This window comes from Ruditapes philippinarum, unplaced genomic scaffold, assembly GCF_026571515.1.
Source record: "Ruditapes philippinarum isolate M1 unplaced genomic scaffold, ASM2657151v2 ctg953_1_1_1_1, whole genome shotgun sequence".
Classification (NCBI taxonomy): domain Eukaryota; kingdom Metazoa; phylum Mollusca; class Bivalvia; order Venerida; family Veneridae; genus Ruditapes; species Ruditapes philippinarum.
This window is the reverse complement of record NW_026865316.1, coordinates 101,614-115,921: the sequence shown is the minus strand read 5'-3', so window position 1 is coordinate 115,921 and position 14,308 is coordinate 101,614. Positions and strand designations below refer to the sequence as shown.

Genomic DNA, 14,308 nt, shown 5'->3' with positions numbered 1-14,308 from the left:
ATCAACATATTTGTTGGTTTTGTTTTTGTTTGTGTTTTTTTCTTTTTTGTGACAGGTAGTAAGTATGAATATTTACCTGTCATGCGCTTTTTACTGAGACTGTTATTACTGCACAGTTAATTCATCTATTTATCGTGCTAGATATTGCATGTGAATTAGACTTATCTTGAATCATATCTTTATTTAAGGAAATTAATGTTAATATATGTAAAATAAAGGAGTTCAAATTTCCTATTGAAATGTTCACACAGTTTAGAAATTTAATCGTGTAAACTATACAAGAAATTTGTCGAGAAAAGACAATTATGATATGTGTGGACTAAAGTGAAAATGCAACTCTGGTTTTGGTTGTATGTAGAGGTCTGCAAAATAATACTTACTACTGAACTTTAAAGATTGTAAATTGTTGAACAATTGAGCTTGCTTTTTAAACTCAGAATTCAAAAAATAAAGATTTGTAACAAATATCCGACGTTTTTACGTTTTAGTTGAACTATTTCAACAAAGTCATGTGTTTAATGCCCCGCCGCCGTTATCTTAAAATCAGATCAGTTTTTGTCGAGCATAGTTTAAACACGAAAATTATGTATACATCAATTCTAATATTATTTTTTGGCTTTAAAGGAAATGTACGATTTAAGATATTTAACAAAATCAAAATATTTTGTTATTTTTTGATATATTGAGGATGGATTTCTATGAACTGAAATATTGCAATGCTATTTTATTGTCATTTATCTATTACGAATGAACTTTACGAATTTACTCTAAAGTTACTTAATTTGTTAAATGTCGTTTAGACTGCACAGCGAATTACTGCCGAAGAAAAGTATTCATATACTTTAAATGTTATTTTGATTTGAGTCTGTCATTACAAACATATATGCTACATCACATGACAAATACGTTTATTCATAGAGGAATCGCTCATTCAAACGATTTACAAGCTATATCTAGGTAGCTTATACCCATGCCGACTCGCTAAATAAAAAAGTTCACGAATGGTTTTCTTATGTCTTTCTCTAGAAGTAAATCTGGGAATACGCCGTATTATTATATAAATAACATATGGGTTTATGGGTAACAGTAAAAATATCACCCCAAGGAAAATACTGTTACCCGAGATTTTATACTGTTAAAAATACTGGTACCTATGTAACAGTACAAAATTCTTAGTCACGTGGTACACTTGCATTAACAGTAAAAATAACTCCCAGAGGCCTATAGGAAATTAGCATCACGAAAAAAGTGAGGGGTAATAACTTTAATTGTCAGAATGACCACATTTAAGGTTGATACATGATTTGTTTGTTTAGTTTCTAACGGAATACATTTTACCTGAAGCTGTAAGACATTTGAGAAGTAATAAATTTTGATCGCTCTGGCTATGTTAATGTTGAATATGTACATTGTCATTCAAGTGTTTCTTGATGCCATTCATAATGTTATTTTACTGTTATGATCATAAAATTAATAATGATTCAAAGTATCCGACGTTTCCAGAATTTGTCCGTAAATTGTTGACACTTGAGATAAAAATTGTTATATAACATGGCCAAATCATTTTATCCCCATGCTGTGTGCATTTCAATTTATCTTTATTTGCATTTAACAGCAGACACTTTGCTTTGATAATGATGAAGTGTCCATTAGTATGTGACACTTGTCATCTCTGTATAATATGTCTCTATGTCCAGCTGTATTGAGACATTTTTTCTTGAAACAAAATACACTAAAATGTCCGTATATCCATATTGAACAAGATTTCTTTGAAGAAATGGGTTTATCTTAGTGTATAATGGAGATATAATCAACTGAAACTAGACTTTGTGTTGTATTTACACGAGGTGTACAGCCAATGAAACAACTGTAATTCTTTGACAAATATGATTTGATATGAATATTAAACTACAGTCGAGACTGCCTAAGCGACCCCCTGATTTAAACGACTCCCTGTCTTATCCGACCTTGTTTCAGTAACTCCCAACGTATTTTCCTATATAAATGGTCTGAATTAAACGACTCCCTGTCATATGTGACAAGCGACCCTAATTGTCTGGTCCCAATGCAATGTTTGGTCTGATTTAAACGACTTTCACACCTTTTAATTGTCCGTTAATCAGATAAATAATACCTATCATAACACCCAGAGGGCCAAAATAATTAAGTCCAATTATAATCCAGTAGCAAACAAAGTCTACACACCTCTATCTCAATTACACAGTTAACAGGTATCAAGTGACGTAGCAAGCATGATATGCAATCGATGTGTGTGTAATGTACATGATGGCCTGAGTAAACTGGGTTAAGACTTGTGTTAGATTTTTTTTTAATTATAGAGTGCCCACGGAAGATTTTTAAGGCAGCATTTTTTTAATTTACCTTTCTATATGGCTGCATAATTAATACGAAAAAAATATTGATACCAAACCAGAAAAAGCTGTGGATATGGATATGTTTAAAGATTCCGTTACACAATTTTTTCATGGTTTTATTTCATAAATATGATGCTCAAATAAAGATTTGTCAATATTGTGAGTTCAAATAAGCAATATTTATAAAGATATCACCCAATTTAACATTTCATGTAAATAAAGGCCATTAAAGGGAGGTAATTAGAAATTTATTTTCTTTAAATTCTAAGTCAAATTTTCCAATAAGAAATCAATGCATGTAATTCATTGATTAAATATAATGTGCACAAATATTTGCAGTACACATTTTACATAATCTTTGATGTTTGAAAATTGTTTTATTTGCATAATTATATCCTTATATATTTTTTGCAAGTGTGATATTCACACGGTAACAATATCAATCACAAAACATACAGGATCTTTAAGTCGCAATGGTATATAGACAGATAGATGATATTTAAATGTAATTTAACTGTATTTAGAGACTCCCTGTCATATGTGACCTTTTTCTGAAGATCCCTTGGAAAGTCACATATGACAGTCTCGACTGTAATTCGTTTTGTTTATTGTTTCATGTTTTATCCAGTTGTTTTAATACTTATCTTTTTGTCGCGTACATAAAATCCCTACTTGACAGTATCAATATTGAACATACATAACATTATGTAGTTTGGTATTACGTTATAGCAATCCAAAATTTAATGTCCGAGTTATGGCATTTCATACTTAGTTTTTCATGTGATTCATAAAAGAAGATGCATTTAAAGTTGAAGATAAAATAAAATTGTCTAAGAAATGTTCAATGTGTCCGTTTTGGGCGTTCTTTAGGGATTTCATTTTTCTCCTACTTACACTACATTTCATACTTCATGCAAATACACTTTCACTCGATTGATTTCAGACACACAAATAATACTTTCTGTAAACTTCTGAAATTGTATAAGTGGCTTTACTGCGTCCGGACATAATTCTTGATTACCTTAGGGATAATTTTCTGGAAATTGACTACATTACATAGACTTATTATTATGCATGGTTTCGCTCTACATATATGACGATAACGTTTTCGAGCTAATGATATTTAAGCATTGCTAGGTTTGAGTAAAATTCAATTTGATTTTTATACTGTACACTCATGAAAATATCCCGAGGGAAAAGAATATCACAGCAGTTTTAACGTGTGTTAATGGTTATTGTGTACACTAACAGTACATGTTATAATTTAAATATGTATTAAAGCCAAGATTAATTATTTAGCAAAGCTATGGAAAAGTGCATGTACAAAATGTTTAGTTTGAATAAAACATGAGTAAAGATTTAAAATGTTCACGTAAAACATATGATAAGATAAAAATTTATGAAATTAAATTGACATAGCTATTTATTATTGGCAGAATCGTAGAAAGCTTTCTCTTCAGTTCTTGTTCTATATTATATGTAACATGAACCATAGCAATGGGAAATTATCAACCAGTTCGTTCGTATGTAAGCAAATCATATTCAAACTCAGCCAAAAATTGCAGAAAGCTCATAAATTAAATACATGTAACAATCTATATAATATATAAAATCATATTTGCTGACTATTATAAACTGTATATGAAATTCGTACTTAAGGTTCTTTTCAGTATGTTAAGGGAAGAAAACACCTTTGATTCATTTCCGACTGTTAACGAATTCTTCTGACAACTTGCAAATATTCAAGACCATATATGTCATCTTATTTTCTTGCCATTCAGTTAAACTGACAGTGCTTGTTCAGCTGTTAAACCGGATAAGCTTTTCCTTGCTAATTGAAATTGTACACTATCAGACTTATAGTAAAGTGGAAACAGATTAAATATCGTGTGTGATATATCAGAAAAAAAAATTAGGTTTACGTTTATCTTTCAGAATGATAGTGCGTTAATATCATTGAAACATAAAATAGATTTAGTTTTACAACGAGTATAAATGTGCATAGATCAATTTGTAGAACAAAAAGTATATTAAATAATATTGTTTTTTCAAAGTTTCCGAATGATGTTATCATGTTTGTTGACCCGTTATTGAAGCAAAATCGGCCCACATCTGAAAATGCTTGAAGAGGTCTGGTAACTTGAAGATTCATATTGACAGTGATGGAATTTCATGTATTTTATTGCTGCAGTTAAAACAAAAAGATAAATTTCGACAAACAACAAAATTATTTTGTTGTTATGAAAAATGAAATAACAGAATATAAAAGACCATGCAGGCATTTACAAGAGACAAAGTAAAAGGCTTGAAAAACATTTATAAGATGAATTTTAAAACAGATACACCTTTAAAAATAAAATATAAAATTCACACAAACAAGTGAATTATTTACCATTTTATGCTTGAAAATGTTTAAACCTAGATGCAGCATGCAATGATATATTTCTGATAATTATAATATAAACAACTTAATCGACAATTTAAACCATCACGGAAATGCATTCAGTACATGCAACTTAATAATATATATACATATTCTAGACAGATTTTTGTCTCAAAATATTGCGTTTGTTTCAGTATTGAAATAATACGTTAAAACATTATTTATGTGAGTATGTTTTCTTCTGATAACATCTTAATAGTGGTGTTTATGTGTAGATAAGAGAACAAGAGCTCTTAATTATACGAATTAAAACTTTATCATTGTCTTTAAATCATGATAAACTACTTGTTAAGTATCAAACATGATAAATGCTATAGAATTAGTAGTATTATGATCAGTCAATAAATCTAGCTCAAGATATCAGTTTTCTTTTAAGACGGGAACGTTAATAAGACCACATAGCATTTCACTTCAATGTGCACAAAGCTGTTTCGTTGGAAAAAAAAATAAACGCCAATGCAAGTTACTCATATCCTGTGTTAGTATAAATTGGCACTTAATCAAAATGTATAGGAAATATTAAACTGCCATTGGACTACAAATATGAGCGAATTGGTTACTTATAAATAAAAAAAGCTTTAAAATATATAATGATTTCAACATTTCATATGACCTTCAGTAAGTAGGAATGTATACCTGTGATTAGCCTTATAGTGAGGCTGTAATTACTGCACGGGTAATCAATTTATCGATATATCGTGCTAGATATGGCATGTGAATTGATCTGCAGCTCGGATCATCTGTTTTTCAAGGAAGTTTTGTGTTGATCTATATAACATTGTATGCTTAGTCGTTCCATTGAAATGTTCACTCAGTTTGGAAATTTTATCAATCGTGTATCTAAACATGCAATATGTGGTGATGAAAAGATAGTTGTGATATGTGTGGACGACGGTGAAAATACATTAATGGCTTTTGACTGTAAGTAGTTGATTAAAATATATAATAGCATTGTGTATTTATATTTTTAAGGTTTCAATTTTCATTTATTGTTATTACAAAACGTAAATATATAGAATAATAAGATACCATGCTTTTTCATTGCTAAATTACAAAGTTCATTGAAAATACAATTTTGTATTGAAAAAGTGAATTCAGTTGACGAAAACAAATTAATTTAGTAAGGAACGTAATATTCGGATAGTTTATGGTAAATTGAACAAGCACGCGTCATATTCTATTGATTCGGCGATTCACAAGGAATTTTGGATAAGGGTTATACAACCGGAGTTTGTTTCATCGTTGTCTTAGTGGAAAGTGCCATCTTGTTTTTATGGAATTGAAACAACAAACAAAAATGTTTTAGCACATGTATTGTGGGGCATTAGTATAAATAAATAGTTAAGAATACTAAAGTCTATAGACAGTTTCAGAGGTCAGGTCTATGTTTCAGTTTTTAACAAGGTACATATTTCATTTCAACTGTACTCTTAATATACATACTTAGACAAATAAACTAATGAATTGATATGTTTCTGTGTGTATTTTGATAAGGAGGCATATGTTACTTAAAATCAACATTTGAACTTGAAATAAATGATAATTTGTAGAGCATGAAAAATTAAATTTTAATCTAGTATGTCTTTATACTCTTTTGATTTATATTACTTAGACATTAAACATTAAATGAAACACTTAATTATAAAAATCTGGAAGGAGGTGATTCCTCGGAAGCATAAATCACTACTAAATTACATGAATATTGCAGACTCGTTTTGATAAAACAGTATAAAATGTATTTGTTTACAAATGTATGTGCATACAAACGCTAAACTCTCAGATTTCTTGCTATTAAATTGGCTAAATTAAGAGCTGGGAAATAGTATGATAACGTAATTTACAACAGATCGTATATAACAAAACAGCACGAAACAAGTTAAGCATTCATTTTACGTGTTTCAGTTTATGTTGCATGATGTCGTTCATAATGTAATTTCATTGTTATGATCACGGAATATAATATTTCAAAGTATCCGATGTTTTCCGGCTTTTACCTGTAAATGGCTTCAACACGAGATCTTAATTGTTATATAACATGAGCATATTATTATATTCTCTTGGTGTGCTCTTTGTTTGCATTTAGAAGCCGACCATTCTCCTCACATTGATGTGATGGAGTGCCCATTAGCAGGTGACACCTGTCATCTCTTTGCAATATTTTAAGCTGCATTGAAAAATATCATTCCTGAAATGATTGAAAATATTGTTGTCCTAAATTCTTTTTGAATTAATAAATGGACTTGATTCTAATAAAAATTGATGTTTGAATTTTCAAAATGAATTGAATTCATCTTCTTTTTTTATCTTCTACGTTTTATTTTTCTACAGGTAGTGTGATAACTGGGGTTGAGTTATAAAAAAACATATAATTCTCCAATCAACACACTGTGCTGCTTTACTGTACGAATTTATTTATCCAATAAAAAAGACCTATAACAATAAAACTAATTATAAATTTGTTAAGATTTATACAAGTTTGATATATTTCAGTATATAGAAAATGTATATTTTGTAAGTAATCATGTACAGTTTATATATAAAATAGTGTTTTTAAGATTTGCTGCGGCTTCATTGACAGTTTGTTGTCAAATTGAACAATGAAATTAAGTTAACAAATGTACACAAAACGTGACTTAGAAAGTCATTCCATATCTAAAAAAATAATTACTTAAAACATCACCTAGACAACAAAAAGTTTAAAGCCGGTAATTTGAATAAAATGAAAGCAGACGGTATGCTTAAAAAGCAACTATCAAGAATAAAGGCTACTTTAACATGTTATCCGTATGCTATCCTAAAATATGTAAACAGCAACGTTCTACCTTTTTGCTGTATTTTATTCACCATGCACTACCTTTGTTCAAGCTAAAATTCGGCATACTAAATAGTTAAAGTTATAATAATATTATTTCAAAATGCATTAGTAAACAAGATAACAAAAGTCTGTTTTACTTTGTATAATACTTTTTTCTTTATCAATAGAAACAAATGAAATTTCCTAACTATGTTATAAGGTAATAAAATGAAATGTTATGGAAAATGATTTGTTATTATGTTATAAGGTAATATAATGAAATGTTATGGAAAATAATTTGTCATTATGTTATAAGGAAATAGAATGAAATGCTATGGAAAATAATTCCAATAATACCCATCACATTCTCTATCAGAGACCTTTAAGTTGAGAATGATTCCTACAAAATTAATTGATTCTTACAAATGCACATAAAGTTTTTTTTCCATTTAGACCTCCGCCCTTTCTCCTTGGATTTATGCTTGAATTAATAATTTCTTTACTTTTCGTTTTTACAGGAAAGTGTTTTTGAAACAACTACTTGTTGATTATATTTATTATACGCAAACATTGACATTTATTGCATTTAAAAAGTATAAACTACATTGTTAATTTGTTATGAGTAGGTTTAAAGAAGATGCTTTCAGTTTTAGTAAATAACATAATCTCGTGTTATGATTTGGAATTATCTTATGTAAAAACACGTTCATCCAAATAATTGGGGAATTGCATTCTTCTTACTTTATGCTTATTTGCATATAATGATTTAATTACAATATGTTAATGCTTGCCAAATGCTTTCGAACAGAATCCTATAATAATAATAATTTTGAAATGTTTTAGATGAATATAATAGAAGACATTATTCACATGTATACAAAAGAGTATCAAACGAAAATGGAAAAAATGGAAATCTTAAAGAAAGCCAAAACGGTAAAATTGAAGTTAAAGTTTTACTGAGTCTGTTCATGTACAGTAGTGGTAGAAATGTATTTACATCACACCGTCCACGCCCACTACCATCGACATAAACAAAACATGCTTATGATGACATTGTCAGTTACGAACTGTGTTTTAAAATGGTGAAAATGAACCCTTCAATGTGACACGTTATTGTAATTCTATTAAAAGCGGCTTAAAAATGTTTTTATACAGTTCAGCCTCTGCTTAGAATCATTCTACATCAGTAAAGCTTGAAAGTCGCCACATCACTTTTAGAAAGTCAACGTGACAAACAAACACACAAAAACAATCATTGTCAATCATTTTATTCTTGCAAAGCAAACCAAATGGTTATTTTCATGTATCTTCACTTTGAAAACATTCATAACATCCATAAGATTTAATAAATCGAAACAATAGTGGCAAATAGTTATTTAACAATTGAACTAAATTCTAAATTCTATTATCAATTATCTCTACAAAGGCACAGTGTTAAGACAACACTTAAACTCTTACTTTTATTTGTTTTGTATGTTTAAATTTAAAATAGTTAAAGTTTTTCGTCTAAAATTGTGTGTTATTTATTTTATTATTTCGTGTGTACAATGCTTATGAGAATGTATAACTGTGACTAATCAACAATTTTAAACAATATTTTATATCTTTTAAGTTGAAATATATTGATTGTAGCACGGTGTTAATTTTGTAAAACTGCAGCATCGGAAAGATAAGTACAGTTCCAAATGGAGCAATATATTGTAATTCAATGTTTTGCATTTGAACCACTTTCATTTATCTTTGTAATATATCTGTAATAATATACCTATTTATGGATCAAAATGTGTGTAAGAATGATCACCTTCATGTGTAGCATTTGCTGATTTATATAACTGTTCCTCTGTACCTAAAATATTATTATATGTTAATAATATAATTCACATTCAATGATTTTATTTAAATATACGAAGAAAATCTCTTTATTTCACGTAAAACGTGTTGCTTTGTAAATCAAGAATAACTGTATGTTACATTAATAATATAAGAAAGTAGCAATTGCATTTAACGAAGGGAATATAAATAATACATAACGTATAGTTTTAGAACAAGGTAAGTGTAGTCCAGTTTACATATATAGCGTTACAGCACGAAGGGACTTGGTAAATACTTAAGCAGCAATACCAAATATGCTAAATTCTGTGTGAACGACAATGAATATTATTATAACAGTTTGACCTTTATTGAAAAGGACTTATAAAATACAAAATACGTTGACTTGCAATGTGAGCAAATTGGTGATTTGGACATGACACGATTTTTTAATATGATGGTTTAAAAATGTCATTAGATACTCGTTAGTACGAATGTGTCTGTTATGAGCCTTTTGTTGAGACTGTTATTATTGTATGGATAATCGATTGATCGATATATCGTGCCAGATTCTGCATGTGAATTGATTTGCCACTCAGATCATGTTTTCAATGAGGTTAATTTTGAATTTTATAACAATAAAGGCCTTTAGATCTATATAGAAATGTTCACTCAGTTTGGAAATTTTATCAATCGTGTATCTAAACAAATTTATGGTGATGAAAAGACTGTTGTGTTATGTGTGGACGAGGGTGAAGATGCATTAATGGCTTTTGAATGTAAGAAGATAGGAGTACTTTATCTTAAGGCTGTATAGCTTACGTTGTTGACAAGTCAGGTTTTTGTAATACGTTGAAGGTTTCATCCACTCGATACTTTTAAATTAGACATAATACAAGTTTGATAAATGTCTCTTGGGTGAATCAACAGGAGTATAGATTTTATAGCAAACTATTGATATTGTTCTGTTGTTGATGCACTATTGTTTTTACAAAGCATTGTATTTGGTGCCTAAGATAAATGCCGTGGTTATCTAAATGTCTTATCGTTGTGGTGTAAGTCATATTACCTTAGAGGCCTCAGCATACAATAGGGTTAAGATGCATAACACCAATAATAGATAATATAATTATATTATTTTTGTTGAAGTCAGACAGTAGATCTATATTATATAAATCATCACGTTTCTCTTCAAGACATTCCAAAGGGATCCCTTGTAGAACTTGAACAATATTTGAACTGAACATGCGTAATAATTGTTGGTATAAACTAACTACGGAGAGATCGTTAAGAGGGTCGAAAATGGGTTCAGCCGTATATAATTTAGTGTCTTACCATGAACGTGCTTGTTGAGGAATCAAGGAACTCATTAATGTTTTGGTTTTCTTTGTCTTTTAAGTCCGTTCATCTTTGGGTAATTATGAATTCAAAGTCCCTTAAATCGGGATTCATATGAATGTTTTCAATTAATATTTCAACATTTACTTAACTCCTTTTTGCAATTTTGCCGCACTGCTATAATATTTATTCGCATTTATACTCATTACATATATTATTAGGTGATAATTTTGCAATATAAAATTTTTTCATCGTAGGTGGACTGTAGGGCAAGAATAGCAAAAACAAAATTATACAACCTAATTTATTATGTATATTTTACGAATTCAAGAAATAGTAGCATGCACGCAATATAATTTGATTGTACACCCTTTTTAATTGGTGTTGTTCATCAAATAAAATGGAGAAAAACGGAATCCCTTTATCAACTAAACCCTATCGTGTGTTATATGACATTGATAATAGAAATACGAGCACTAATACATTACTTGTTTTAACAGATGATAGGAAACGATCACTTTGTCTTATAAGTGTTCCTTGATGTCGTTCCTAACGTTATTTCATTGTGATGATCATGGCATAATATTTCAGAGTATCCGATTTTTTCAGGCTTTTATCTGTAAATTGTTTCCGCCCGAGATTTAAATTATTATATAACATGATCATAATGTTCTATCCTCGTGGTATGCGCATTTCAATTGATCTTTATTTTCATTTAGCAACAGACAATCCTTCTCATTTTGCTATGATGGAGTGTCCATTAGTGTGTGCCACTTGTCACCTGTATGACATAAATCTCAAAGTAAAGCCGAGTTGAAATAATTTACTTGAAACAAGATAGACTAAAATAACAAGTTTATCCATTCTAAAAGGGAACCAGATAAAATCAAAGCACAGAAGGCGCTGAATTTGTTTGGGTCTCAGAATGTCGGAAAAGTGAAGGTTGTCAGATTATAAATCAATTTGTTTTTGTATAGTACCACCAAAGCTTTCCAGCGTTTTAATTGTAGTAGATTGGCTATAAGACTAATTGCAATACTGATATTCAATCCAATGTTTATTTGACTTAAACAATTTAAAAAAAATGAGTTGCCTTAACTGGGATTTGAACTCCAGACCTATCGCTTCCTAAGCGAGCGCGCAAACCTCTCGGCCACAGTGAATTTTTATATTAAAGGCCTGAAGAAAACCATATTATTCTAAATTAGGGTTTGTAACGACACTAACTGTTGTTTAACACTTGTGTAAATAATCATGGCGCTTACTATAACCATGTATATCTATAAAGAATAAAACAATATTAGAAATCTTAGACCATTCGGGAATTATTTTGCTTGAAAATTAATGCGCCTGTCATGTAACCATATTTACGCAGTGATCTCCCCTGAATTTTTCGGCCTTAGTGTTACATATAAAGGGAAGTAACCGCTTCAAAAAAGCGGACTACTTTCGGCATTTGCAATTAACAGCATTAGAGTCTGAAATTTCGCTACCATTATTTCTTTGGTCTGACGACCCAAACAAATAAAAACTAGAACAACCGTTGATTATACGTACAATTTTATTTGATTTACATGTGTAACAATCGAATTTATTTTTTCAATGGTTTCGATGCTTAGTTTATTTATGTTTTCTTTCGCACCGCGTACATCAAATCAGTACGCCCCCGTGGCATATCTTTAGTAAGATTTTTTAATTATGTTGCTTACGAGCACAGCAAAGAGCTACTTCTTGCAGGTACCATTAACATACACAAGTGTTAATTTCTGAGATATGCCTTTAAACCATATTTACTGAACGTCGGTGGTTCTTACCAGGTGCCCGTTAGTGCCTGTAATACTGCGTCGAGGGGCACATGAGGTCTTCCTAGAAAGTCGTCGTTCGACCTTTACTGTGTTGTAGCGACGTTTAACCTAACCAAAATGCTTTTTTACCCGTATTAAGATATAGTGATATAAGTGATTAGATTAAGTAATTTTACTGTAACTTACTTAACAATTTGCATGTAAAAAGGATGTCTAACATGCAAAGCTGCTGTAACGTTCTCAGTATCTCTTGTAATTCTTATTTATAATTGGTAACCTAATCCATATTGTGAATCAAATGTGTAAAACAATCAAAGATTAATCAGTTTGCGCATGTAGCATATACATTTTATGGATTTGTTTTTATGATAACCACGGCCGTTGATAAACAAATCGTCGGGTTAATTCTACAACCCCGTAACTCGATTTTTGGCAAAATTGAGATTTTTATTTCATTTTTTTCGTCTCAGTGAGCTCTTCACAGTGAACATACTTATGTAGTTGTAGAACTAACATAAAAATGTTTATTTCCAATTCCACAAACCCGTAACTCGCTATTTACATCAAACTTTAATTCTAGACCCCAGTAACTTCTCGTCCAATCAAACATTCTGATTTTGTACCACGTGATACATGACACATCTGTAATGGCTGCCTACTTTTTCACAACCAAATATTTGAAAACGTTTTAGTGATTTATTTAAAGATAATTATAGTATATTACCTGAATGTAATATACATATGTTGATGATTTAGTTTTTATAGCTCTTACATCATTTGAATTAATAGTAAATGTATTGAATAGATACATATGTAAATACTACATTTATTCGGATGATAACCATTTCGGACGGCCTCGACGAGTACTATCTTTTTTAATTTCCCTAAAGCTTCTTATTTTCAAGTTTTTACACATTTTGAAAGAGTACTCATTAGCTATATAGCTGAACCAATTTTTACATTTGCATTTTGATCATCCATAAAAGTTATAGTTATTAGATGTTCTTGAATGGAAGACAAAATACCACTTTGTTTACATCTAGATGCTATCAGGACAAATTGTTTCAGATTCAACGCTGTTTTCTGAAGCACGAAAAGCATCTACTTAATGTACACTCTAAATCAAAAATTGAAACATAATAGCAACATAGGTATGTGACAGAAACGCTTCGTCGAATATCCACGGTTGATAAACATGTAACATAACGAGTGCATACTTTTGAAAAATTAATGTATATTACATTTGATAGTAGCATTGATTTTCAAACAGACGTGTACTATTTTACACAGTAGGAGAAGTTAATGATATTTTTAACTTGAATTTTGCTATGTTTCTAGCCGAAAATTATTACACTTAGTCAATTTTGCTTCAAATGTTTCAATTAGAACCCCGTATGTCGCTTTTATGGTGTATAAATGACCTGAATGTTTTGTCAACAACCATGTATCTCTCGAATGGGGTTTTAGAATTCAGAATTTGTATGTATTTTCTTATTTATTATGAAAAATTGAAATTCATTATTTGATATTTTAGATTTAAAATTGTATGCACAGAAATAAAATTTGGTACATATGTACAACATACAGATTTCTAAATTCACTGAAAATTTTATCTTTATACGGTTTATCATTAAAAAGTTATAACAGTTCAAACTGTCAAATGCGATTTTCTAAAAATGACAAAAAATGACATACGGGTTTGTAGTATTAAGCCAACATGCAAAGCTGCTGTAACGTTCTCAGT

General features: G+C 29.9%; 1 protein-coding gene across 8 annotated transcripts in view; it reads left to right on the top strand.

The window, feature by feature from the left end:
• LOC132728598 (universal stress protein in QAH/OAS sulfhydrylase 3'region-like) overlaps window positions 1–14,308 on the top strand; it is a 153,839-nt gene that overhangs the window by 124,131 nt on the left and 15,400 nt on the right. The window contains exon 1 of one of the 8 annotated variants that reach the window (XM_060714262.1): window positions 5,567–5,739. The exons of the other annotated variants lie outside the window; for them this stretch is intronic. Coding sequence (XP_060570245.1) covers window positions 5,601–5,739 — 139 coding nt within the window. The 5' untranslated portion in view covers window positions 5,567–5,600. Of the gene's footprint in view, window positions 1–5,566; window positions 5,740–14,308 lie in introns of those variants that run through there. 8 annotated transcript variants of the gene reach the window in all.